Below are 25,270 nucleotides of genomic sequence, written 5' to 3'. Positions count from 1 at the left end.
CATATAAAATCAGAGGTTCAATATAACATAAAAGCATATTCCGTGGAAATGTATGAGTCCATGCTATGGGTGCTGTATAGATGGAGGGAGATAGAACAGTCAATTTAATGAGGCTTAGAAAATTCTAGACTATTACAACCCATCACCTTGAGTGAAATATGCTGACTATTTCATCTTTCATGAAGACATGACAGCAACCCAAACTGTGAGCAAACGTAGAAATGTAGACGCTTGAGATGTCCTTCTAGAATTTGCAGTGCCTTATGAGAGAGAGAAAAGTCCCTTCCCAGGAAAATCTTGATGCCTGTGAGGAAAATCCGTCTGTTTACCAGGGAAGTTCAAAACAGAAAATACCCCCAAATTTCATAAAATTTCCATGAAGTGAGAACTGGCTGGAGGCTCACTTCATGAACAGTGTTCAGAGTAGAAACAGGGCGCAGAGAGGAGACCAGATGGAAACAGCAAACGTGAGTAGCACAGGGATGTGCAGTGTGTGTGAGCTTGCAGCTAAGGAGGCTGGGAAATGAGAACACGGAAACGAGAGGGCTCCGTGTTGCCTGTGTTCTGAAGTATCTCAACTCGTCAGCATTTGAGAATGGGATCAATAAGGAGTCGGGAGAAAGGACTGGGCCCCCTGAGGGAATGGGAACCCACAGAAAAGGGGACCCCGAGGTGCTGATTGGAAACTGGGGCGGAGCTAGTGTGCCCTCAGTTCAAAAAGGAGTTGAATGTATGAAGAACAGAAGGAGCTGAGGCAAAGAATCAGATAGAAGACAAAGAACGGTGCCATATAGTAACCACTGGCCACGAGTGGTTATTTAAATTAAATTAACTAAAATTAAATAAAGTTAAAAATTCAGTTTCTCTGTCATCGCACATTTCAAATGCTCAATAGCCGTAGGTGGTTAGTGGCTACCAGACTGGGTAGCACAGGTAGAGAGCAGTCCCCATTTCAGAAAGTTCTACTGGACGGTGATGTGCCAAGGACATGAAAATGAGCAGGAAAGAGCAAGCAGCAGGGGAAGGGGTGAAGGAGGAGGGGTCCATAATCTCCCTTTCCCATCTGTGCTCAATATCACGTGACGGTCCGGACAGCCGCCGCTCTGTGACCTTGGGGTTCTGCCAGCCTCTCCGGAAGGGCTGCAGGGGCTGCTGCTCGGGTTGTTGGAGCCGGGCATGGAGTGAGGGCTGGAGCCAAGGCTGGTCCTGGGTGAAGAGGGTCTGTGCACACCCGAGAGCCATGCCCAGAATTCAAGGTCCAGAAAGCATTCATTTGCCACTGAAAAGATGCGAGAGGAAGTTCGTGCATATCTGCTGTCCCTTCATGGTCACACAATCCTCCTGCTAATATACTGCTTGGACATGTCACAGATGGACTCTCACTTTCTGTTTTGTTGTACTTTTTAATTCTTTTATATTTTGACACTCACTTGCTGTCTTCCTCGACTAGTAAGAAATCTGGCCTATTTCCTTTTATTTTATTATTTATTTCAACCAGTTCTTATTATAAACATTCGTATTCACGGTAAGTAAGCATGGGCCGCCCATCTCCTTCCCTCTACGCTCCATGATGGATGGCGTGACGTTTCAAACCTCTGCTGTCACCTCTGTCACACATCGGCAGTGAAATGACAGCGTTCAGTAGAAGCTCTGACTAGCCTTCTCTCGAGGCCATTGCTAGCACCCTGTTGATCAGAACCAACTTTATCCCGTCCAATCCGTCTCTTGTCCCAGACTCCCCTTCAACTCGCACAGCCCCCCTGCCACTCAGGATGCGCACCCTGGACATGGACATGGCGAGGTGCAGCGCATCTCCCAGGAGCACTGTCAGGCGCTGCCTTGAGAGTCGCAATTCATCTCCACGAACCGCAGGCTGCTGGGTCCCATGTGCCTGTGTGGGCAGCTGCTCTGCTGTGCGCTCCCCGTGTGCTAATTGGCTCGCTCCCCGTCCTTGGCTCTGAGCTTGGGAACCGCACTGACTTTTCACCCACCTCACCTGACGAGCAGCTTTCTGAGCTCCCACTGGTATGCCAGGCACTGATCCTCACCTAAAATTACCCGCAGGACTTTAGTTAGAGGTTTTTATTGCTTTCTTTTCCTCTGACCATGATATTGTACTGTTTCTTACCCCACCTGAAAAAGGCAAAACTTCAGAGAGAACAAACGTGCTGGGGAGAGAAGATGATCCTTTAGAGAGAAGAGCACAGGCTGCCCTGGACTGAGGCTGGCCACCTGAAGGCAGAGGACCTCGGAATTGTAAGTATCAGAGTTCTGCTTGTGTGAACTATTGCTTTAAAAAATCCCCACTCTTCACATTAGCAAATGGTTTGCCCCCTAGAGAACTTTGGAAATGACTGAATGTTCCCTGGTATCCACTGAAATGGAAAGTCTATGGTTTTCTCCTGTGCCTGCGCGTCTGGCTATAAGCGTGGGCCACACGGTCCCCTTTGAATACTATGGGCTTGCATCCAGACCACACTTGCCTTATTAATACGGGAGGGAGCTCAGCAACCTGTGAGCAGAGCAGAGGGGGTGGGGGGAAGCCCCTGCCAATGCCATAATTCTCCATATTTCTGACTCTGTTAAATGCCTGCCACTGGAACCCGTCAGTAAAGGAGCGAACCGTCCCTGTCCTCCCGCGAGCTGCCTCACAGCTGGGAGGAGGGTGTGTCCCTGAGCTTTTACCTGGGAGCAATGATGATCTTGTCAAGCATTTTAGTGAGACCAGCCCAAGTTTTAGGGTGGGGATCTGGACTGGTTATACGTACCTTCGGTCCTTCTCCCAGGGAAGGCAGAAACACCCTCAAAGCCTGCATGTAGGAACACCTACTGAGAAGTTATTTCCATCAGACACCGGCCGAGTGGGGAAAAGCAAAGGAAGAGAGAACCACCACACTCCCGGCCTGGATGTAAGAGAGCCGGCAGCGATGGGCTGGCACGTCAGGATCGCTGCGGCGCTGGTCACCCTTCTGGTGAGTGGCTTCTGCCAAAAACCCTGCATGATGGTTCGCGTTGCAAACCAGGGTGAACTTTTCAGAAAGTGCTATTCGGCGTTATTTCTAACTTAGACCCGTCAAAAGTTTATGTTAATGACCAGGTGATTTTATGGACTAGGTTTTTAAATAGTGCTTCTCTCTGTAATTGAAGACTGGAGAGCACATTAAGGCATCAGTGTCCACTCATCACATGTCATCTCTGACATGGAAGTCATTGCTAAGTCATTCTGAGAAAACATGGAATTTGGGGAAGTCACCTGGCTATTTCATAGCACTTTGCTGTTCAAATTCTCTCTCACAGCTGGGCTGTCAAAGTCATAGCACAGGTGTGCCCTGATTTTTAACATAAACATTTTTTTTCATTCTTTTGGTATCTTTGCTGGTAGATTCACTATAAATTTTAAAACATGGAAATGGGATCCATATACATTAAAACCATAGCTGTCTGTGACTGGCCTCACTATCCAATTAACCTCATCGTCTTTATATGTGGCTGGGATCCATATCTCTAATATCGAGACCCCACTCTGAATTTATTTAAAACAATCTTTTTACTTTAAAAAATGACATTATGGGAGATTTAGAAATGACAGAGTAGGGGAAGGAAGGGCTATAATTAAGAAATAAGTATAATTATCACAATACTCGTTCTTACTAATGGAAAATCACTAATGACTATGATAGACAAGCTGTACACTGATGATCAGACAAATGTAATGAAATGTTTTATCACTGTCCTCTTTAGACGTTATTAGTTTTCTCTTGTTAAAGACAACCCTAAGTACAGCGCCAATGTGTTGCCTCGATTTCACTGATGTGAAACATTTCTGAATCGCCGTCTCTCTAACAGTAAAAGGTTAATGTAACCCACAGAGGCAAGTGCCGCTTAAATCGCAGTCCAATTTGGCAGGATGTGTGTGGTGCTGTGGTTCACATTTGTTTCTACTTGCTTAATTTTAAAACTGGATTGTTGGGTTTCATAATAACAAGTTAGATCTCTGATTCAAAGTATGCTGCTTAGTTTTAGTTCAGTTTATTCATTAAGATATGTCACAACCAGTGGATTTTGTTGTAAATGAGCATCAATAAGCTGCTCATTTAGTACAAGTTGCCCTTTTTTTTCTATGATTTTATGTCAAGTTGCCCTTTAAGCATGAGCTCTTCCATGGATGTTTTCATGGATCTCTAGGTCCAGGTGATGTCATAACCTGGGATGTGGCAGGGACTAATGGGCGTTATGCGGTACATCATTTGAACACAGGAGCATTTGTACATTGTGAAATGATATAATACTTTATTTTTCCTTTATATCAATTTGATCTATTGAGTCCTATGATAGTTACAGTTGGTTCAAGGTTTATTCATGGAATAACTTTCATTGAATCTGTAAGACACGTTATTTCATTATTTTATGATTATTTTTAATTAATTACATCCTATAAAATTTCTATAAACAGTCCCTTTCCAATTAGTCATTCTTCAGTATAATGTATCATTTTATCCAAACGTATCCTTATTGAACTTTCATTCTTTGTAGAGGTTTCTGGACATTTGTATTTTATTTTTTGAGTCTTGATAGGTTTCTTTTGTGTGGATTATTTGTTTATTTGTTTGTTTTTTGCCATATTTTACTTTAGAATCAATCAAGTTACTCATATGCCTTAAGAAAATTATTTTTCAAAGAACTTACTCTATGGTGAATTAAATGTTTCACTTTTACATTATTATAACATTTTTATAAAACGTGTCGCTTTCTAAGGTTTGTAAAAATTACAATTCCTTTTTGCTACTGGTTTTACCAGGTAATTTAGATAAATGTCCTTCGGGGTTATGCAGTCTATGTTTGCTTTGAAATACTCTTCTTCTGAAGATTAACCACCACCACAGCCAACTCTTCCCCTTAGCTTTCTGCTAGCCTCACTGTGAATCTTTGAGTTCTCCAAAAAAATGGAAGGAAGGAAGGAAGGAAGGAAGGAAGGAAGGAAGGAAGGAAGGAAGGAAGGAAGGAAGGAAAGAAGGGAGGGAGGGAGGGAGGGAGGGAGGGAGGGAGGGAGGGAGGGAGGGAGGGAGGGAGGAAATTACACCTTCCTCTGCTCGAAATTGATAAGTGAAAGCCTGCCATAGGGAGCCTAGTTGGACGATTCTGAAAGCCCTTAAGACATTTGGACTGGTGGTATCTTTAATGCAAGTCCATGTGAGAGCTGGGCAGCCATCTGTTTGCAAGCATGCTGTGCAGTCTGCTCAATACATCGGAAGGGATAGACCTTGTTGAAGTTAGGGGGTTAGCTCTGGAGAATGAAGATGAAGAACCAACCTGTTCTTACAGTGGCCAACATTGCCACAGGGTGATTCCATTATTTAGACAAGTCTCTGGGACAGACAATGGCTTACACCTGTTATAACACAGCGAGCCAAATAAATGTTATTGATTCTGCATTTATTTTTCTTTCCTTTTTGTTTCCGTGATATCAGTGTGTGGAGGGGCATTCTAGGCCAGAGAACAATGTTACCTATGCACCAATATAAGAAGTCTCTAAGAAGGTTGTGACAATGGTATGAGGTATGGCATTGTCACTGTGGGAGAGCAAACTAGAACCAGTAGAATTTTGATAGTTCTAATGATTTCTAAATGATTACTTATAACTTTGCCAGGTTCAATCAATACACTTTCAAGGTGTCTTCTTCTATAAAGGCCAACTTCTGCAGCAACAAACGCAAATAAACCATTCTTTAGTGCCGAAACCGGTTTGGCTCAGTGGATAGAGCGTCGGCCTGCGGACTGAAAGGTCCCAGGTTCGATTCCGGTCAAGGGCATGTACCTGGGTTGCGGGCACATCCCCAAGTGGGAGATGTGCAGGAGGCAGCTGAGGCAGCTGATCGATGTTTCTCTCTCATCGATGTTTCTAGCTTTCTATCTCTCTCCCTTCCTCTCTGTGAAAAATCAATAAAAAAAAAAAACATATTAAACCATTCTTTAGTGCCAAGAATGATCCCATTTCTTCAGTACATCACACTAGCCTAGCTTCTTCTCTTTCCATGGTTAATATTTCCTCTAAAAAAAAACACAAACAAACCTGCAACCACCTGATAAACTAACTCCACTCTTTCAACTTAACTGAAAGTATTTAGTATTTAAGCAGGCATTTATCTGAGTATTTCTCAGCACTCACACAAAAATACACAGAAAATAACAGAGAGGTGGGCCAAAGTAGGTTTGCAGTTGTGAGTACATGAAACAGCTTATTCTTGAATTATTATTTACTCATTATTGTATTATTTATTTGTATCAGAACTGTAGGCCTACGTCTGCCCACCCCTGCATATGCTTTATTACATAGTTCATCAACTTGTTTGAACTGGGCATCTTAAGTCCCCATTACTATGTTTACTGATGGGTAGCACAAGGGAAGAGCTAGCAAACTACTACAGAGTAAACAGAAGACAAGCGAAACAGGGGATTCCCATGCTTTCTTGAGCACATATTACAATGATGTATATTATAGATATTAGTATTCCAGTAGAAATTTTTTTTTCTGTTCGCCTGTTTAGTAAAATCTACAAACTGAATTTAACAAGATCATTGCCATTTACCCGGCGCTCCCCACTGTAGGTTTCAGACACATTTAGGACCAGCATCTCCTTTCGCCTTAGGAAAAGGGGGTGGGCAAATGTCTCACCATTTAATTGGTTTTCGTTGCCACACAGTCAAACATGTCGCCATGCCTGGGTTAGGCAACAGAAGAACCCAAAGCCTGGGACAATGCTCCCTTGATGGAGCTGAAGGCTGGGCCCCTTAGGGCCAAGAGACACCTATTTCCCAAGGCTCCTGAGTCTAGAAAACAGCCCTGTTGTCCATCCCCAAAGCACGTGATTTCTGGTAACTCTTTCTTCACTGTGCATTCCCCAAGGACGCCGTGGCTGACCTCCCGTGTCCTGAGAGGCACTGCCTGAGTGCCACAGGAGGCACGCTCCGCCTGGCAGCTCCGTCAGTGAGGGAACTCCCTTCAGAACGCTGGGCAGCCACCCCTGCTGACGAAGCTTGGCATGCAAATTCCTTTCCTGTGGTTTAGATGCCATTGGCTGCAGATCCTGCCCTCCCTGGTCTGTGAGAACAGAGCTCCGTGCTTCACACTTGTCCAATGCAAAGCCACATCCCACTAATGAATGGCTGCCTGCTGCTCCTAACACTACTTGACTGTAAGCTGGCTGAGGGCAGCTTCTGGCTGACTCACTTTTGTACCTTTCACAGTGCTCTGCGCCGATGCAAGATTGCGCGATGGGTGTCTAATCTCACCACGTAGAGGCATCAGAAGGGAATTTGGGGATAGTTTATATTTCCCTTCCCTCATGCACTCCAAAAACGTGTCAAGGTATTAAACATGGAAATCATCACGTTGAGGTTCCCGAGCACTTTTTAAATGGTGTATTATTACATTTATTTTACATTTCCTCTAAGGCTTACTTACCATAACACTTTTAGGGCTTAAGCTCCTTAAAGGTCTTAGTAAAGCCTTGGATCCCCATAATACACATTCAATATATATTTGTCAGATAAGTAAATGAACCAATGAACAAATAAAATAAATCAAGAGGACTTTTTTTAAAGAAGCAAATTATTAAAAGAAAAGAACCAAAAATGAGTATAATTAGAGAAGTGGTTCTCAACCTTCCTAATGCCGCGACCCTTTGATACAGTTCCTCATGTTGTGGGGACCCCCAATTTCATTGTTACAAATTGAACATAATTAAAGCATAGTGATTAATCACAAAAACAATATGTCATTATATATGTGTTTTCCAATGGTCTTAGGCGACCCCTGTGAAAGGGTCGTTCGACCCCCAAAGGGGTCGCAACCCACAGGTTGAGAACCGCTGCATTAGAGAATCATTGAAATTAGCACCAATTTTGTATTCTGTGGTTGCTGGTGTTTTGTGTGTGTGTGTGGGGGGGGGGGGGTTGTTTGTTTGTTTTGTTTATATGTGCATTGGCTTCTAAATTAGAAATGAAGGGAAGAGTCATTGAGGATTCCCTTCAAGTGACTTCTTTATTGCTCTTAGGATTTTGGGATTTAAAACAAAGGCTTTAGTCTCATATACAAATGAGGAAACTGAGGCACAGAATGACTAAGTGACTTACCCCAAGGCCCATATCCAGAGGCAAGAGAGCTGAGATGTGCTCAGTAAGCTCGACAACCCTGTATTCATCTCTAAGTGAATCTCCCTCACAGCCTCCTCAGAACGTATTCCCAGGTTATTTCAGAATCCGAACTACTCCCCCAGTTACCAGAAAAATAACCTCGCCCTTACTCCAGGGGCAGGGTCTGGATCCTCCAGGATGATGCCCTTCAATTTCCCTCTCCTAATCCATTGATTTTAATCTCCATCTCTTCACTCTTCCCCTCCCTGTCTTCAGAGCCCTTTCTTTCTGCCGATCCCCTCCTGGTCATCACAATACCTCCAGCCAGTACTTTCTCAACCTTTCCTGCTTCGGCTCAAAATCTCCTACTCTCCCCTTTCTCAACCTTTAAAAATCCGCATCTCCCTCTCCCCAGATAGCTCCATGGACACTGTCTAATTCTGCTATTGCCTCTATTTCCTTATACCACTAGATTTCTCCCAAAAAAGTGGCACCCTTATGTCCTCTTCTCTATCTTGTCAGTGAGGGAGAGCTTGCTCCACCCAATTGAAGGCATTCTCCTAAAGGTCACAGAACTCTTGAAGGTCACAGAAAACCTCAGGGTTTTCTCAGGATTCATTCTGCTCGCCTTTTTTTATATCATCGGACACATGTTCACACTATATGTGTCCTTCAGTTCTCCCTTCCTTTGACAACCATGGCATTGCATTATATTTTCCTCCTATTTCACTGGCCACTTCTTTTCTACCTCTTGCTGTTTCTTATTTGTTGTCATTGTTCCCAGTTACATAAATATAGGAATTCCCCTGGTTTCATCCTCAGCCACAGGCTGTTGCTTTGCTGTATTCTCTACTTTAGGGATCTCAAACTCTCCCACGATTTAAACCATCCGACCTGAGCAGGTGTCTCTCAAATCTGTGTATCAGGCCCGAACTATTGTTCATGGTGCTGACACATATTCCAATTGCTGAACATTTTCACTGGGCATATCTCTAGCATCTAGGTTTGTTCTAACCTGCCAGATCCTGCTTCTGCCGTTCCTGATCTCCAGGTTTACTTCCCTCTCTTCACGGCCGCCCACATCCCACCTTTTCTCAAACCCCTTGCATTTCAATCAAGCAGTATCTCTCCTTTGATCTCTCCCAGTCTCTTCCCACTGCCACTGCTGCTCCTCATCCCTGGACTGACTTGATGCAGAAACTCAACTGCTCCCGGCCTGTAATCGCTGCCTCTTCCCACTGCCTCCCTCAATTGCTGTCGGTCATCTTTTAAATTCACAATTTTATCATCCATTTCCCATGATCAAGAAACTTCAATGTTTTCCTATTGCACACAGGGAATCGGTGTTAGAATTCGAAAGGTAACTGTATATAATCCAGGCAACTCCTGTCATTTTATGAATGAGAAAACTGCAGCTCAGAGAATTTAGGAAGTGCATTGAAAGGTTTCTGACTGTACCAAATGCTCTTTTTACCTCGTTATTTTGCCTTTCAAAGTCAAAGAGTGACTTTGTTTCAGAGATTATTTTAGCCTGAGCAAAAGGCAATCTGGTTATGTCCACACGACATATTTTTAAGCAGACCTGGCAGTTTTTTAATTACCAATCTAATTAAGAGCCTGACTGTATGGTGAAACCTGCTTGGTCTTCTGCCCAAGTTGCCTCTCATGGGAAAAATAATGACCCAGCTTCGTAAAGTCAGGTTAGTCATCGTCATCTGGCTAGTTCTCCAAAGCAAACAGTGACCCTGACACTTCATGCGGTGAGGAAGTGCCAGACAGATAACAGGTGAATACCCAATCTGAAGCTATGAAGAAATGGCAGACAAATAAGGGAGCCTCGCACCCCCACGCAACACCCGCAAACGAGAGGACCAAGTGCTCATGAGTTCATGGTAGCAAGAAGCACACAGCTGCATTAACACGGGTTCATTTCCACACCCAAGTCAGATTCTACAATACCATTTCAGGTCCTTTTCCAACCATGTGGGCCATTTACTTTTCTTACATACACACACACCCCAATATTACTATTATTATTGTTATTATTGTATATCATATGAGATTAGATTCTTAATCACAAGGATAATATGAGATTAAAATCAGGATTTTTTATTTGAATTCTCAGAATTGTAATGTCAGTCATCTATAGTATATTTTATTTAGTAATTTATGTAAAATAGGCTATCTTGCACTTAATTGTAAAACCCATACCTCAAGCACAAATTTAGACTGAATTGTATTGGATTGTATTTAGCCATAAATTAATATGGAAACCTCAATTTCCTCATCTGTAAAGTGAAGATAATTATAGTATTGACCACATGTACTTGTGAAGATGAAATGCATGGGTTTCTCTAAACATGTTGTCTAGTATTTAGTTATCATTTAGGGAATTGTAATGGTGATAATGATCATGATTAACATTAAATATATACCATGAGTATGTAACTCCTATAATAAAAATTTTATCATTTTAAACTACTCATATTAACCATAATATAAAGTTTCTTGAATTATCAATTATGGCGATTTTTTATAATGTACATAAACACTAAAATTTTATTTTTAACTTAATGGTGAAATTAAAATTCACTATAAAAAGTAATGTACTCTATTTTGAAATTACTATTATGTGTCAGTATTTTTTAAAATACAAACCATAATTTTATTTTATTAGTAACACAGATAAAGCCTGTTTACAATAATAGTTTTCATACTTTGCAAGTCTAACAAAAGTTCAAGGAGAAGTTAAAAATGTCCCCTTTAGGCAGAAAAACAAACTAAAGATTCACACTGCATTTACTAATTCTAAGTGCAATTTAAAACTTAATAAATGCAAACTAGCCTTCAAATTCACACCTAATTTTTAGATAGATATTTACAATGTCTTAAGTATGTTGATTATTGAATGTATTACATAAGTATTTGTGCTTTCAGAAATGCCTTTGGTGGTTAGGGAAAAATAAGTTAAATGACCCTGTTTTAACTCTACAAATCATTCCTAAAGATCAAAGCCAGACTGAGCTGGACCTGCAGCCTCTGCTTGACTCACTCACACTGATGCAGGAGGAAAAACGGATGGAAGCCGCCTGCCCAGCAATTTGCCCCACACTCCTGAAATTCCTCTCCTTCCATGGAAGGACGCACTCACATCATCTATTGTGTCCAGTGCGAACAGTAAAACATCAAACATGAGCTCATTTTTTACACAGAGAAAATTATTTGCTTTTATTTTGGAACTTTATAGTCTCATTTTTCCAAGCAAGTACAAAACTTACCATCTTAAGATTTTCAAGAACAATAGAAAAGCATCCATTTAGAATTGGAATGTGAGGAAGCACCTATTTTGGAAGCTCTCTGTATACTTTCTGCTTCGTATTCTTTCTTCACCCCAAAACATTTTTTCCTATTTCCACCTGTGATCACTCAGATGCTAAAACTGTAGTCAAAACTTTCAGTATCATAACTTATTGTTGAACATCTCCAGCTCTTCAGGCACAAGAAGAGAACCCAAGTTTCCAACCCTCATTCCCACTGGCTTCTAGCTTCAAATGTCCTAGCTCATATGATTACAAGTATCTGCATAGGATAGAATTTTTAAAAAATATATATTTTATTGATTTTCTACAGAGAGGAAGGGAGAGGGATAGAGAGTTAGAAACATCGATGAGAGAGAAACATCGATCAGCTGCCTCCTGCACACTCCCCACTGGGGATGTGCCTGCAACCAATGTACATGCCCTTGACCGGAATCGAACCTGGGACCCTTGAGTCTGCAGGCCGATGCTCTATCTGCTGAGCCAAACCGGTTAGGGCCATAGGATAGAATTTTTTTTTAAAAAAAGGTTAAAAATAAAAGTAACTAAAAAAAAGAAGAGCAAAATTGAAAAGTAAAAACCAAAAGGAAAAGAATCCTTAAGATCATTATCAGACCTGAGAGATAAGCTGATCCACCTGCTATCCAGACAGGAAATAATTTTAATGACGCGAATTTGAACTTTTAATGATTTGATAACATAAATTGTAAAGCATTTAGTTAAAAATTAACTATTGTGTTTATCTTATTTTTTTATAGGTGCTGGTGGAAGTTAACAGTGAATTTCGAATCCAGGTAACAGATAGCAAATTTACTTTTTCAAATTAAAAACAAAGAAAATGATTTGGGAGTAACAACATATCCGTGTGCCTCACCCCACCACCCACAAAAAAGTCATCCTTATAAATAAGGTTAATGTTATGCTAAAATTAACAGAGTATCAGAATTACCCATCTCCCCAAAGAAGCACCTTTCTGACATACAATGACCCCTCCCGCAGCTTCTTTAGTGGAACGTGAATTCTGAATACAAGTTAATAAGGTGCCATTACTTTCCCCTGCCCGTTCAAGGTCAGAGACTATAACGCTAAGAATGGCACCATCAAGTGGCACTCCATCAGGAGGCACAAGCGCGAGTGGATCAAGTTTGCCGCAGCCTGCCGGGAAGGCGAAGACAACTCCAAGAGGAACCCAATCGCCAAAGTAAGTCTCAACCCCAAAACAGCAACTCGACAATCAAAATGGATGACGTTAAAGTTTCAAAAGAACCTGCCCTTTACATAGTTTAAGTACATATCTGACTGAGAAGTCATGATATACAACAGAATAACAGTCATTCAGATCATGAAAGTTGAAGCCATTAAAGAGATAAATTAAGAAATGTAGGCACTCATGTAAACGGTTAAATATGGACTCACCGTACTGGTGAAATTAACACACACAATCATGTGTTACCCCAGACTCTGGATTTTAAAAATATAGTGCGTTACCACTCATCATATTTACAGGAACAATTTCAACATGTGCTCTCTCTACCTCACAATCTGTTCGAATTAAATTCCTACTTTTGGCTTGTTTATGAACATTCACAATGTACCTTTTTTCAAAAAAATCTTTCTCCTTTCACTTTCCCTTACATGCCTTTATACACACACACACACACACACATACACACACACAGAGGCACATTCAGAAACACAAACCCACACACAGATTCACTCATATACAAATATATATCCCTACACAGACAAACATAACACTTTCACTTAGATACACACAGAGACACTCCCCATACAATATTTTATTTCAATGAACAGAGTCCTGGTTTCTGCAACCATTTCTTTGGGGTGTTCTCTTTACTTTTCTGCTAATACTACCTCCCCAATTTCAGAATTAAAAGCTTTACATGTAGTCAGGTATCTTTTGTTACCTACCTAGGTCCACCTCAATCTTCACATTTGAAATGGAAGATCAAGGTTATATAATGACGACATTGGCCAACTCCTCAAGAGGGCAAGGAGTTCCCTACTCTAGACCAATACCAGCACAGAGCCTGAAAATAATACCATCAAACTATAAATGTTGAATGAATGAATGAATGAATGAATGCATTCATGAATGATGATTGCATAGACTTAGATATATTAGGGTGATATTTTACTTTTTTATTATTTGGTAAAAACACAATTGAATTTCTTCTATTACATTATTAGTTATCACTGAAAAATACTAGCACTGTAACTATTCCACTATCTAGGAAAATAATTCTCTACTTCCAGAATTTCCCCCCAAATAACTGGGATATCAGGACATTCAATAACTCTCAAAAAAGACAGCTATTACATATGAAACAGCAGATTTTTTTTTGCATCCTGTAATAATTTCACTTGTGCTCTTTCTGCAGATTCATTCAGATTGTGCTGCAAACCAGCAAGTTACCTACCGCATCTCCGGAGTAGGAATTGATCAACCACCTTTTGGAATCTTCGTTATTAACCAAAAAACTGGTGAAATTAACATAACATCCATAGTTGATCGAGAAGTCACCCCGTTTTTCATTGTAAGTGGATGCCGTGTCAATATATATGTTCAGGCCTAAATTATTTGGAGAATATCTTGAGCTCAGATCATACTTGATTTGGTTTCAAGAGTCTCAGTATTAGGCACTTTTTGGTTGTCTCTTAATTCATGAGCAACTATGACGCCAGAGACACATAGGGAAGACCGAGAGACAAAGGTATCTTGCATGAGCTCCTCAGCAAAAAACGCTAGCCTCCGGTCTGGCCCCACTGGCAAGCTAGAGCATTTGCTGGAAGGGAAAGTACTCCACGTTTACTTCTTTGTCTTTAATTAGTTGAGAATGTTGGTCTCCTCTAGCTCCAGTGCCTGGGGGGGATCCTGGAGGTTCCAGGGGAGCCTTTCCTGAGTGAGCATACTTGAGTATAAATGCAAATTGCTCAAGCTCCCCATAGCACAGAATGTGCCTGAGGAAGGCCTCAGTTCCTCCTTACCTGAATCTTACTCTATTCTCTACTAGCTGTGACAAAGTGTAAGTGCTTACTCTTCAAACCCTTAACTCGTTTCTATTTTAAGCAGCTGACCTCATGACCAACTTCATTATAAAAATCTGAGGCTCTTCACCAAAAACTCCTACAATTAATTCCCTCCGCCTGCTCAGAAATGTTCCAAAAGCAAGATGCATTTTGTTTTCTCCAATATATCTCTAGAGTTCCCACTGTCCCATAATTACCTAGTTCTTCAAGAACCTTCTTGTACCAACTTTCCTTTTTCATGTCTCTTCTGCTGTCCTGTGAGTTACTCCCATCATGGTCAACACTTGTTAATACTTAAAATTAAAAATAAAGAAATAGGCGCTGGCTGGGTAGCTTAGTTGGCTAGGCATCATCCCGATATATACCAAGGATTGCAGGTTCCATCCCTAGTCAGGTCTCTCTCTCTCTCTTCCTTCCTTCCTCTATCTCTCTAAAATCAATAAAGAAAACTTTTAAAAAATAAAGGACAACCTGTCTGGATCTTGTAACCTCTTCTATTAAAACACTATCAATCCATATCCCAAAATACCTTCAAATAGTCATCTATGTTTGCTGCTTTCACTGACTATTTTAATTCCTTAGTCTTCTCTTCCAAATATATATTCCTGCCTTATTTCCCACAATGTTTTCCCAAAAACTCTCTAAATCAGCATGCCAGCCTATTAGCTTTGGTTAAAGCATAATGGGTTTTTAAATGAAATATACCAAAATAGGTAAAATAGCATACATTAATTTATGCATACGGCTGGTGATAACAACAATAGCACAAACACCCATACAGCCCCTCCGAGCTTATGAACGCTCTATTTCTTGGAAGCCCCCACGTTACTCTCCTTTACCACAGTCTCAACAGCCCCCCCCCCGCCCCGCTTAGCCCCTATTCCTAATTTCAAACAAGGCTTCTTCTCTTAATGAATCCCTTTGCTGGGAACACCCTGCCAGTCTCCAGCTTGAGAACCTCTTTTAAGATTGATCTCAGTCATTACATCCCCTATGATGTCACACTATTGTTGCTCATCCTTTTGTAACTGATCATGTTACCTTTTCTTAAGTGGTATTTTGAGTACATGTGTGCCTCCCTTATTGATTACAAGTACTGCTTGTGCTCACACTCAAGTAGGAAATAAAGTCTTATTTTTCTTTTAGGGGCACAGCGCCTAGTAGAGCGTCCAAACAAAGTAAAAACTCAATATTTGTCGCATCATATAATTATTCCTCTTTTTTTTCTTCTAGATCTACTGCCGGGCTCTGAACTTACAGGGCCAAGATTTAGAGAGGCCCCTGGAGCTCCGAGTCCGAGTTCTGGATATAAATGACAACCCGCCAGTATTTTCTATGTCTAGTTTCCTAGGACAAATAGAAGAAAACTCTAATGCAAGTAAGTAGTCGACTTTCTGAAGTAAACAAGACTATACGGGCTTCCAGATCATTGTTAACAGCCAGTCCGCTAGAAGCTAAATTATGCCAATGTACCACATGAACAATGTAAGAGGTAATTCTAGAAAAGCAAGCAGAAGGCAGGCATGAGGAAGTCTCCGTAAAGGTTTTCCCTTCCACTGCGAAAGCAGCTTCGGTTGCTCACGTGCAACAAGCAGCTCCAAAACCACGAGAGGAATTTTCTCTTGTGACTCTCATACCAGCTCTGTAGTAGATTCCTAAGGGAACATTCCAGAAGGACTTAGCACAGTGGGGCAGGGGCCCTGGGAAGAGCATGGAGCCTCCCAGCCGACTGCTCTGAAGGGCAATCCCATCCATTGTCATTCATACTGCTTCTTGCCTTCTTTCACTAGAAAGTGCTGTATAGTTGAGAATCAGTTAGTCTGGCCTTAATGTCATGTTGTTTCACCGCAAAAGCCGTAAAAAGAAATCATTATACTAGAATAAGAAATGGAAAGGCAAAATAAAACATTTCATTGTTTTCTAACTACCAGTAATATCTAGGTTCTTGGTCAAATGTGATCTTTTTCTCAATGTAAAGGTAAAGAAAGGAGCTAAGATATGATTATGTCAAAGAAGTAGAAAACAAAAATGGTAGAGTGCACATTATATGAACCAACTAACCTAACCTCTTCTTGGAAAAGTAATTATAAACAATAAGAAAAATACATACAGACTGTCCATTTGCAATCCTTTCTCCTTGATTTCTAGATACGCTGGTGATGAGACTCAATGCTACTGATGCAGACGAACCCAATAATTTGAACTCAAAAATCGCCTTTAAGATCATCAGCCAGGAACCTTCTGATTCACCCATGTTTATTATCAACAGATACACTGGAGAAATTCGGACAATGAATAATTTTCTAGACAGAGAGGTAATTTATTTTTCTTTGAATGGGTTGTTAATTCATAGGAACTGAATCTAAAAGCAAGAGTACCTAAGAAAAAAAAAGGAAACTATATTTTAAAAATTTAGTTACATAACCTTTTCAGATAATGGTAATGACATAAAAAAAAATCTTTAAAATGAAAATATGGGGATGCCTCACATACATTTTATATTCTTGTCTTTCATTTAATCTTACTTAGGATTTGCCTTAAATTGAGAAAACTACATTCTGAGAGTACATAAAAATATGCATAGAAGTAGAGGCAAAAGCTCCGTTTTATGAAAAAAGTGAGTTCTCTAGTGAAATAAATGTAAAAGACACTGGCTCTTCTAGCCCCGTCTTGGTGAGTCACAGTGCATGCAAGCGTGGTCGAGGCTCCAAGAGTGTTCACAGGCTCAGAAACTCATTTCTCTCTCTTTAACCCGGTGCATCCTAAGCTCATTTGACAACAGAAATCTTTGTTTTCTTCCTATGCTGCAGCTGCTGACAACCCATTGATTACTTTGGGAAATGAATCACAGGAACAGAATGATAGATAGAAATTACATAACTTCCAGATCAATCTTTTCATTTATGAATAAGAAAACAATTAGTGAGTGTTACCAAATTAGAATCAGCATTATATGGTTTCCATCATGCCATGTGGTCCCATAACTTAATATAAAAATATCAACTCTTCATTATTTTAAAAGAGAATATAGCTAACCTGCATGTACTATAAGTATATGCATGAGAAAGTGTTATTTCCTAATTAATACTCAATTAAATTTTATTTTAATAATTATAGTTATTTAATAATGACAAACTCCTATTGACGACCTGGAATTTAGGATAAATCAGGATATTTCTACACTTTTTGATTATCTAAATGCCATCAGTTTCTAGGTTACCTACCTCTCTTTTTATACTTGTTTGAAAGTTACCATCAGAAGAAATTGACTACTTAGCTCTTTCTTAAACTTTCTTAAAGAACCCAATGAAACTCCTTTCATGTATACAGCATTTTAGCAGTGGAGAGCTCTCAACAGTAAAGGGGAAAATTCCAGATATTCTTAACGAGGCATCCATGGAGAGACCTCAAGATGTCTCTAACTATGAAGCCTCCAAGATCGCATCACAGTTTTAAATGAGAATGCAAATGTGCTTGTGTCTGGGAAAGGAGTCATAGCTTTCACCGGCTTCTGGAAATGTAAGCACCATTTAGTAGAATCAAGGAGCTAGATGACAGCGGATCTCAGCCTGTGGGTCGCGACCCCTTTGGCGGTCGAACGACCGTTTCACAGGGGTCGCCTAAGACCATCCTGCATACCAGATATTTACATGACAATTCATCGCAGTAGCAACATGACAGTGACGAAGTAGCCACGGAAATAACGTTATGGTGGGGTCACAACATGAGGAGCTGTATTTAAAGGGCCAGAAGGTTGAGAACTGAGCTAGAACATCCATAATTCCGCTGCCACAACCTGCCGCCCCAGAAATGCAAACCACCGGGGCTTCTTTATTCTTGCACACTCAGGGGCTGGTTGTGAAAGGTATAGAACTGTCATGCCAAAATTCTCGGTAAACTTTCAACTCTTCCCTCCTGGGCACTTTGACCCAATTTTCCCTTTATAAACGTTTTCAAATTCTGAGCAAAAATACAAGGAATGAGACTTTTAAAGAATGTTGCTTCTTTTCCATGAGGCTGAAGAAGCATTTTGGGGACTCAACGTGGTGTCTTTCATAGTGATTCATGTGAGATATATGCATTTTCAATGATCGGTGGTACCCTTATCGCCATCATAGATTTATGTAAATCATGAGCCAGCATTTTAAAAGAACTCTGCATGAGTCAGAATAAGGACGAGGCCAACTATGAAATTGTCTGTCATGTGTGTTTGTAGCAATACAGCCAATATTCTCTTGCTGTAAGAGGCTCAGACCGAGACGGCGGAGCAGATGGCATGTCAGCAGACTGCGAATGCAGCATTAAAATCCTCGATGTCAATGACAACATCCCATACCTGGAAGGGTCTTCGGTAAGTACTTGTCTTCGAAAGGAATGACTTTCAGTCCATCACATGCCAAAATGTGTTTGGACAATCCTCTTTACAGACGTCTATGTTTTCCTTAGTCACATACAACCCCAAGGGAGACATGCCCTTTGTCTGTGCTTATGTATGTAATGCACAGGGGCCACATATTTGAACAACGAAAAGAGAGACATGAAACTTAGATCCCCTTCCTAAATCATGAGTAACTATAGGCACTCAGGGTAAGTCTAGTGTCATTCTCCCTCACAGTGTGTGCTAAGGCTTCTTGCTTCTCGTTTCAGTATAAACTAGAGATTGAAGAAAACTCTCTGAACTCAAATTTGCTCCAACTCAGAGTCATTGACTTGGACGAGGAGTTCTCCGCTAACTGGATGGCTGTCATTTTCTTCATCTCTGGAAATGAGGGGAACTGGTTTGACATAGAAATGAACGAAAGAACCAATGTGGGGACTTTAAGGATTATTAAGGTATGGTATAATTATCCTCCATATTTTGTTCTCTTGGTCTTTCTCCAAATGTTAATCTTAAATTTAAATGTTAAGATTACGTAAACTCGAGTGGGTGAAAAGATAAAAAATTACTGTTTTAAAATGGTATATGATATAGAACTTTTACATGGCGAGGTTTTCTGCTTATATGATTTCATGAAAACAGGCATTGAATTTTAACTCGGAACTCTATCAATACAATACTCGCCCGCAGATCATATGAATTAAAAGAATTTTTAAGCAAGAAATTAACTTTATGCTTACAACAAAATATGATTATGCCTTAGGGCTTTGCTTTAGATGTTTAAAAATATTTTAAATCAGATTTAACATGGCCTTTACAAAAAAAAATGTGTCCATGGCAATTATTACGCACTAAGAATATTCACTATATAAATCGAATGTTCTTTATTCCTCCATTGTGTCTTTATGAAATTAACAGTAAATTACTGTAATTGTAGAATCACGTTCCCACCTCCTCGTGGCTGCTGACCGAGATTTATTATGGACATAAATTCACTAAAGATTTGGTCCGAGTCCCTCGAGTTTCCCTGTGTCCCCCTGACATTAACGAACCACCAAGTCAACTGCAGTAGAATTTCCTCTGAGATGTGAAGCGGGGAGATGCCTGGCTCCCAGGGAGCGGGTAGTGAAATGTTCACCCTGTGCTGAAGCCCCAGCAAGTCTATTTTTGTGCAAGAGCCTCCTGGTCAGGTGGCTCAGTTGGTTAGAGTGTCTTCCCATTATGCCAAGGTTGCGGGTTTGATCCCGGGTCAGGGCAAATATGAGAATCTACCAATGAATGCATAAATAAGTGAAACAACAAATTGATGTTTCTCTCTCTCTCTCCCTTCCTCTCTCTAAAATCAATTTAAAATATTGCAATAGTGGTGCATAAACTATGTGTGATATGTGCAATATGGATTCTTCATAGGAAAATGTAGTTCCTTTTCCACTATTTCCTTCCTTCAGAATATTCCTCAGAAATAGACTCCTACAGTCTGTCCTTCTGGGAATGTGTGATCATTTGTTTCATGTCATCGTAAAGTGTCACCATGTCTATAGCTTCCGCCATGTGCAGAGGCTTTAGTCTATTCCTCACAGCATCCCTCAATCAGTTATATACCCATATTACAGATAAATACATTGAGGTCCAGAGAGAGTATGTAACCTGCTCAACTTCACTTAACGGTGTGTTGGTACGTCTGGCATACAAACCTACATCTCTAGCTACTAAGTCCATATGCTTTCACTATACTCCCTAGGATTCCATGCTGGGAAAAAATCCTAAACTATTTCACACTAAACTACTCTATTATTTTAGAAAATTAATCTATCTGTCCTCCATACCTCTATCTATAAAATGTGAATGATTCTTATTTTTCTCCCAGATGTAACATCATATGTTAAATCTTTTTATGATTATATACTATATGTAATAAGTCTGTGTATTTGTGTGTAATGTATAAGTATACATGATTTTATAGCCAATCTTGAAATTGCAAGTACAGCCAACATTAGGGCAAAGACTAAGAATTTACCTAAGTGAAGAGGACAATGCGTGAATCCATGGTCACCTAAAGACTCTTATGTGAAAATTTAGAAAAATATATTTGGCATAATCCATTGTTTGTGGATTTTATGAGTAATGGATATTAACATCATCTTTTTTAGTGAAAATGACTACTTAATTATTTCCAAAAGGTGAAATAATTTGTTCTAGAATATGTTGAAAAAAAATAAGAATTTCTCTTTATTATTCACGTGCAACATTCTAGTACCTGACTTAATAAAAGAAGTCAGCTTTGTAGAAGTAAAATTCTTCTAAATAGTTCTCTATGGATAAAACCAGTCAAATGATGGAACCTACAATGTATCAGGCCCATACTTTGTATAAACAGAACTACTTTCTGAAAAACACAAAATGATACAGGCTAACATAAACTGTCTTTGCACTACAAAATGCCAGGATTTGACCATCTATATTATTTTTAAATTTTTAATTTGGTGGACAGTGAGGACTCCTGTCATACCTTTTCAATTTTTTTCAACAAAGGATACAAGATTGGATTTTTTCTCACCATATATATTGTATGTGTTTGTATTAGATTAAAGATAATGTAAGAATACATTGTATGTATTTATATTTAATTAATATCATCTTTCTAGGCATAAGCATTTATTTGCCTATTATCAAAGGATTTCTTTTTCTTCAAGAATTCTTTTCTTTTTGTAGTAAAACTATTTCATTCTGTATTTACTAGCCCTTGGATTATGAAGCCATGAACAATCTGCAACTCAGTATCGGTGTTAGAAATAAAGCTGAATTTCATCAGTCAATTATGTCTCAATATAAGCTCACAGCGACAGCAATCTCCGTGACTGTGCTAAATGTAATTGAAGGCTCAGTGTTCCGTCCAGGTTCAAAGACATTTGTAGTAACTAGTAACATGGGACAGAATTCTAGAGTGGGAGATTTTATAGCTACTGACCTGGACACTGGCGGACGTTCAACAAAAGTTAGGTAAGGCTGACATTTTCCAATGAATTTCCATCACATAGTGAATGAAGTACATATGCTCTTTTTTTGACATTTTAAGTATGAATTTAAATATTTTTTCATTATTTTGAAGCCATCATTTAATTATAAAAAGTACTAGCTACTGAATTATTACTTAATTTAGAGTGCTTAACTTACAAAAAAAATAAAAGATTGTGCAACAAGTAAGATGTGAAAGTATAAAGATGCAAAATGTGAAAATATTGTATCTTTAAACTTTGACACTCCTGTGTTTATATATTTTATGGACCAATTAGCTGATTACCACATCCCAAGATAATTTACTCCAGATTTTATGAACTAATTTTCCCATTGCAAATTTGCCCAGATTGAATCCAGTTAGATTTAGTTATTTTCTTCACTTTAATAAGCACTTAGTATTGGCCAGTAATAACTTTGGCATGAAAAATGACTTAAAGAAAAATCATGCTGTATAATTTTTTGTAACTCTGTATATCCAAATATTTCTACTTGATCATAAAAAAAAATCTGTGTATATGTGCACATATGTTTTAAACATGTGCTTGTGACCAAGAGTAACAATGGGGGAAAGATCTCACATATTAGATTTTAAAGTGCTTTCTCCATATTCTTCTCACACCAGGTGAGTGTTTGTGTTACAGCTCTTATCGCACTGTCCCACCATTACTGATAAACTCTCACCCAACAGATGTAGTTCACGGAGGACAGGTCACCTCCCATCCCTCAATCCCAACACCCACCCCTGTGTCCTCTCAAAGTTCTATTCCCTGAGTTTAGCACCATCCCTGAGACAGAGAGTTGCTAACCAGTATTTCTTTTGTTAAATGTAAATGAGAAAAAAAAAGACATGGAAGTGAAAGATGAGGAGAGGAAGACAATAGAAAACAGGACAGAAGCATCAGGAAAGGACTTAGGCAGTTGGAATTCAAAAGAAGTCCTGTTTAGTTATTGTGTATGTGGAGAAGGGGAGTAGAAATAGGGAGGGGATGATGGCCAAGCTGATGAAGACATAAGTTCTTTGGTAAGAGAATAATTTAGAATTGCTAATGAGCTCAGGAAGTCCTAGGATTTGGGTCTTCCAGAGTAGTTCCGATGCTTCCTAAACCAAATGAAAATGAGACCACAAGCATCAAAGGATCATTGTGCCAACCAAGTGGCATAAGAGACATTCCATCGGAAATAGCTGCTCAATCATTCTGTTTTCTTAAATTGACAGCTTTGTCTGTTTCCAAATGTCTTCAAATAGCTGGGACTGCCCTGAAAAAAGGAGAAAGTGTATCTAATAACTGAAAACTGTATTCGGGGATTCTAACTACTGACTAGAGACATGTTTTATAAATAAAATCTCTTTCTCTCTGCTTTTTAGATAGCTGACATTAATTTATACTATTATCTTTCAAATACAGATACGTAATGGGAAATAATCCAGCTGACCTACTCTCTGTTGACTCAAAAACGGGCATTATTACTTTGAGAAATCAAGTTACCATGGAACAATATAATATGCTTAATGGAAAATACCAAGGAACAATTCTATCTATAGACGGTAAGAGATCAATTTAACATTTTTCCTTCTAAAATTTCAATATATATTTTAATTGTATTTCAAAGTAATGCTTTTTTCAACAAAAGTTATCATATTGGCTATTACAGAATCAAATCTTTAATGATAGGAAAAGCAGTATAACTTAGTGGATAAGACCATGAGCTCTGGAGAGAGACTGGATTGGTATCTTGTGCCATCACTTACTAGATATGGGATTTTAGAGAAGTCATTTAACCCATTTACCCCTCAGTCTTTTCTCCTGCAAAATGGAACAATAACAATATGGATTTGAGGAGATACTACATGTAAAGCACTTAGACCAGGGGTGGGCAACCTTTTTGTGAGTGTGTGCCAAAACCAGCAAATCTCTGACTCAAAATTCTTCTGCGTGCCAACCCTAATTTTTTGAGAACATGTTACGCCTACTTGATATCTCTTAAGGTGTACGTATGTGAAGAACCTTGAAGAAATAATAAAATTCATTCAAGCGACAAAAACACAGTATATGATGATGAAAAATACATTTATTTTTTAATGTATACATGTTATGTAAAATTATTTATTTATCTAAGATGCACCTACACTGAATTTATCTGAAAAATAAGAAAGTCGATATTAAGAAAAAAATTGTATGTCGACGGCCCGCGAACCAGCTCGCAGCCCCGCGCACAACGATCACCCGAAGGGCGAGAGGGGCGAGAGCAGCTGCAGTGTTGCTTTCTCCTCAGTTTTGGTAGCGAAATCCTCATTTTAAACATAAGAGGACACATTATTTTAAAAAGCCGTAACGTGGCTCCGCACCCTTCCCGAGTAGAGCGTGAACAAGTCGTGAGAGACCTTTCCGAGCACAGGGACACGTTGCGGATGGAAATAGCAACAGTTTCCATGTGTATGACCTTTGACTCGGTGACAAAAATCATACACCTATAGATGAGGACAGTGGGGGGGGGGAGGTAAGGGCAGAGGGTGGGGTGGGAACTGGGTGGAGGGGAGCTATGGGGGGGGAAAAAGGGGAACAACTATAATAATCTGAACAATAAAGATTTAATAAGAAAAAAATTGTAAATGGAAGATTATAAGAGAGGGTTTCACGTGCCAGCAAAAGTTACTGGCGTGCCATGTTTGGCACACGTGCCAGGGGTTTCCCACCCCTGACTTAGACTTTCAATAAATGTTAGTTCTTTATTAATGTAAATAACTGCAATTTTTTAATTATATGTATTATAAAATTATATTCAAATAGTTAGGCCAGAAGCCAAGCTAACTTAACTTTATATAATCTTTGGAAAATTGATGCACAACTTTGTTTGAGCAATTTGGAGGTAGCATGCTTATATTACTTTTAAAATTAATTTAGGCTGGTCCCTAAAGGAGGAGAGGGCCTCGAGACTAATTCTTCTAAGCAAAGCTTGCTACTTCCTTTGCTTTCTCCCTCCCTCTCCTTCTTTCTTCCTCATTCAATTATTCTAAAAACAGGTTGACTATTTCCACTTGCTTTGCAGGTGTAAAAAATAATAAATAGCATTCCTTTAAAGTCATTCAACAATTCAGAATTTTTACCAAATTATAATGTCTTTTCCACAATTAATCAAAATAAGAGTAGTTTTAAAACATATATTTTGCAAACAGAAATGTGATTCCATTTAAAGATAAAGCTTATTTTGATTCAGTGCTGAAATGACCGTAAGTAAATTGCTAGTTGACTCCAGTTTTACATCCAAAATCAAGCTTCACTGGAGACATGAAGGAAAAATTGAAACTTTGTTTACAACATTGTTAGGCTTATCACAAACAGAAAGCATGCCTTTTCTCATCAAAAAGGGGGAT

General features: G+C 39.5%; 1 protein-coding gene and 1 long non-coding RNA gene across 2 annotated transcripts in view; one reads left to right on the top strand and one right to left on the bottom strand.

Moving 5' to 3' along the window:
* The window catches only part of LOC132240056 (uncharacterized), a 397,852-nt gene that overhangs the window by 179,268 nt on the left and 193,314 nt on the right, over positions 1 to 25,270 (bottom strand). The window lies entirely within an intron of this gene.
* The window catches only part of DSG1 (desmoglein 1), a 32,005-nt gene continuing 9,486 nt past the window's right edge, over positions 2,752 to 25,270 (top strand). Inside the window, exons 1-10 of the mRNA XM_059707415.1 lie at positions 2,752 to 2,972; positions 12,209 to 12,244; positions 12,520 to 12,651; positions 13,853 to 14,008; positions 15,735 to 15,879; positions 16,650 to 16,816; positions 18,718 to 18,852; positions 19,149 to 19,334; positions 21,620 to 21,879; positions 23,304 to 23,443. Of these exons, the coding sequence (XP_059563398.1) occupies positions 2,928 to 2,972; positions 12,209 to 12,244; positions 12,520 to 12,651; positions 13,853 to 14,008; positions 15,735 to 15,879; positions 16,650 to 16,816; positions 18,718 to 18,852; positions 19,149 to 19,334; positions 21,620 to 21,879; positions 23,304 to 23,443 (1,402 nt within the window). The 5' untranslated portion in view covers positions 2,752 to 2,927. The remainder of the gene's footprint in view (positions 2,973 to 12,208; positions 12,245 to 12,519; positions 12,652 to 13,852; positions 14,009 to 15,734; positions 15,880 to 16,649; positions 16,817 to 18,717; positions 18,853 to 19,148; positions 19,335 to 21,619; positions 21,880 to 23,303; positions 23,444 to 25,270) is intronic.

The sequence above is a fragment of the Myotis daubentonii genome, chromosome 8 (assembly GCF_963259705.1).
Source record: "Myotis daubentonii chromosome 8, mMyoDau2.1, whole genome shotgun sequence".
NCBI lineage: Eukaryota > Metazoa > Chordata > Mammalia > Chiroptera > Vespertilionidae > Myotis > Myotis daubentonii.
Note: the sequence above shows the minus strand (reverse complement) of the source record. Positions and strands in the feature narration are given on the sequence as shown.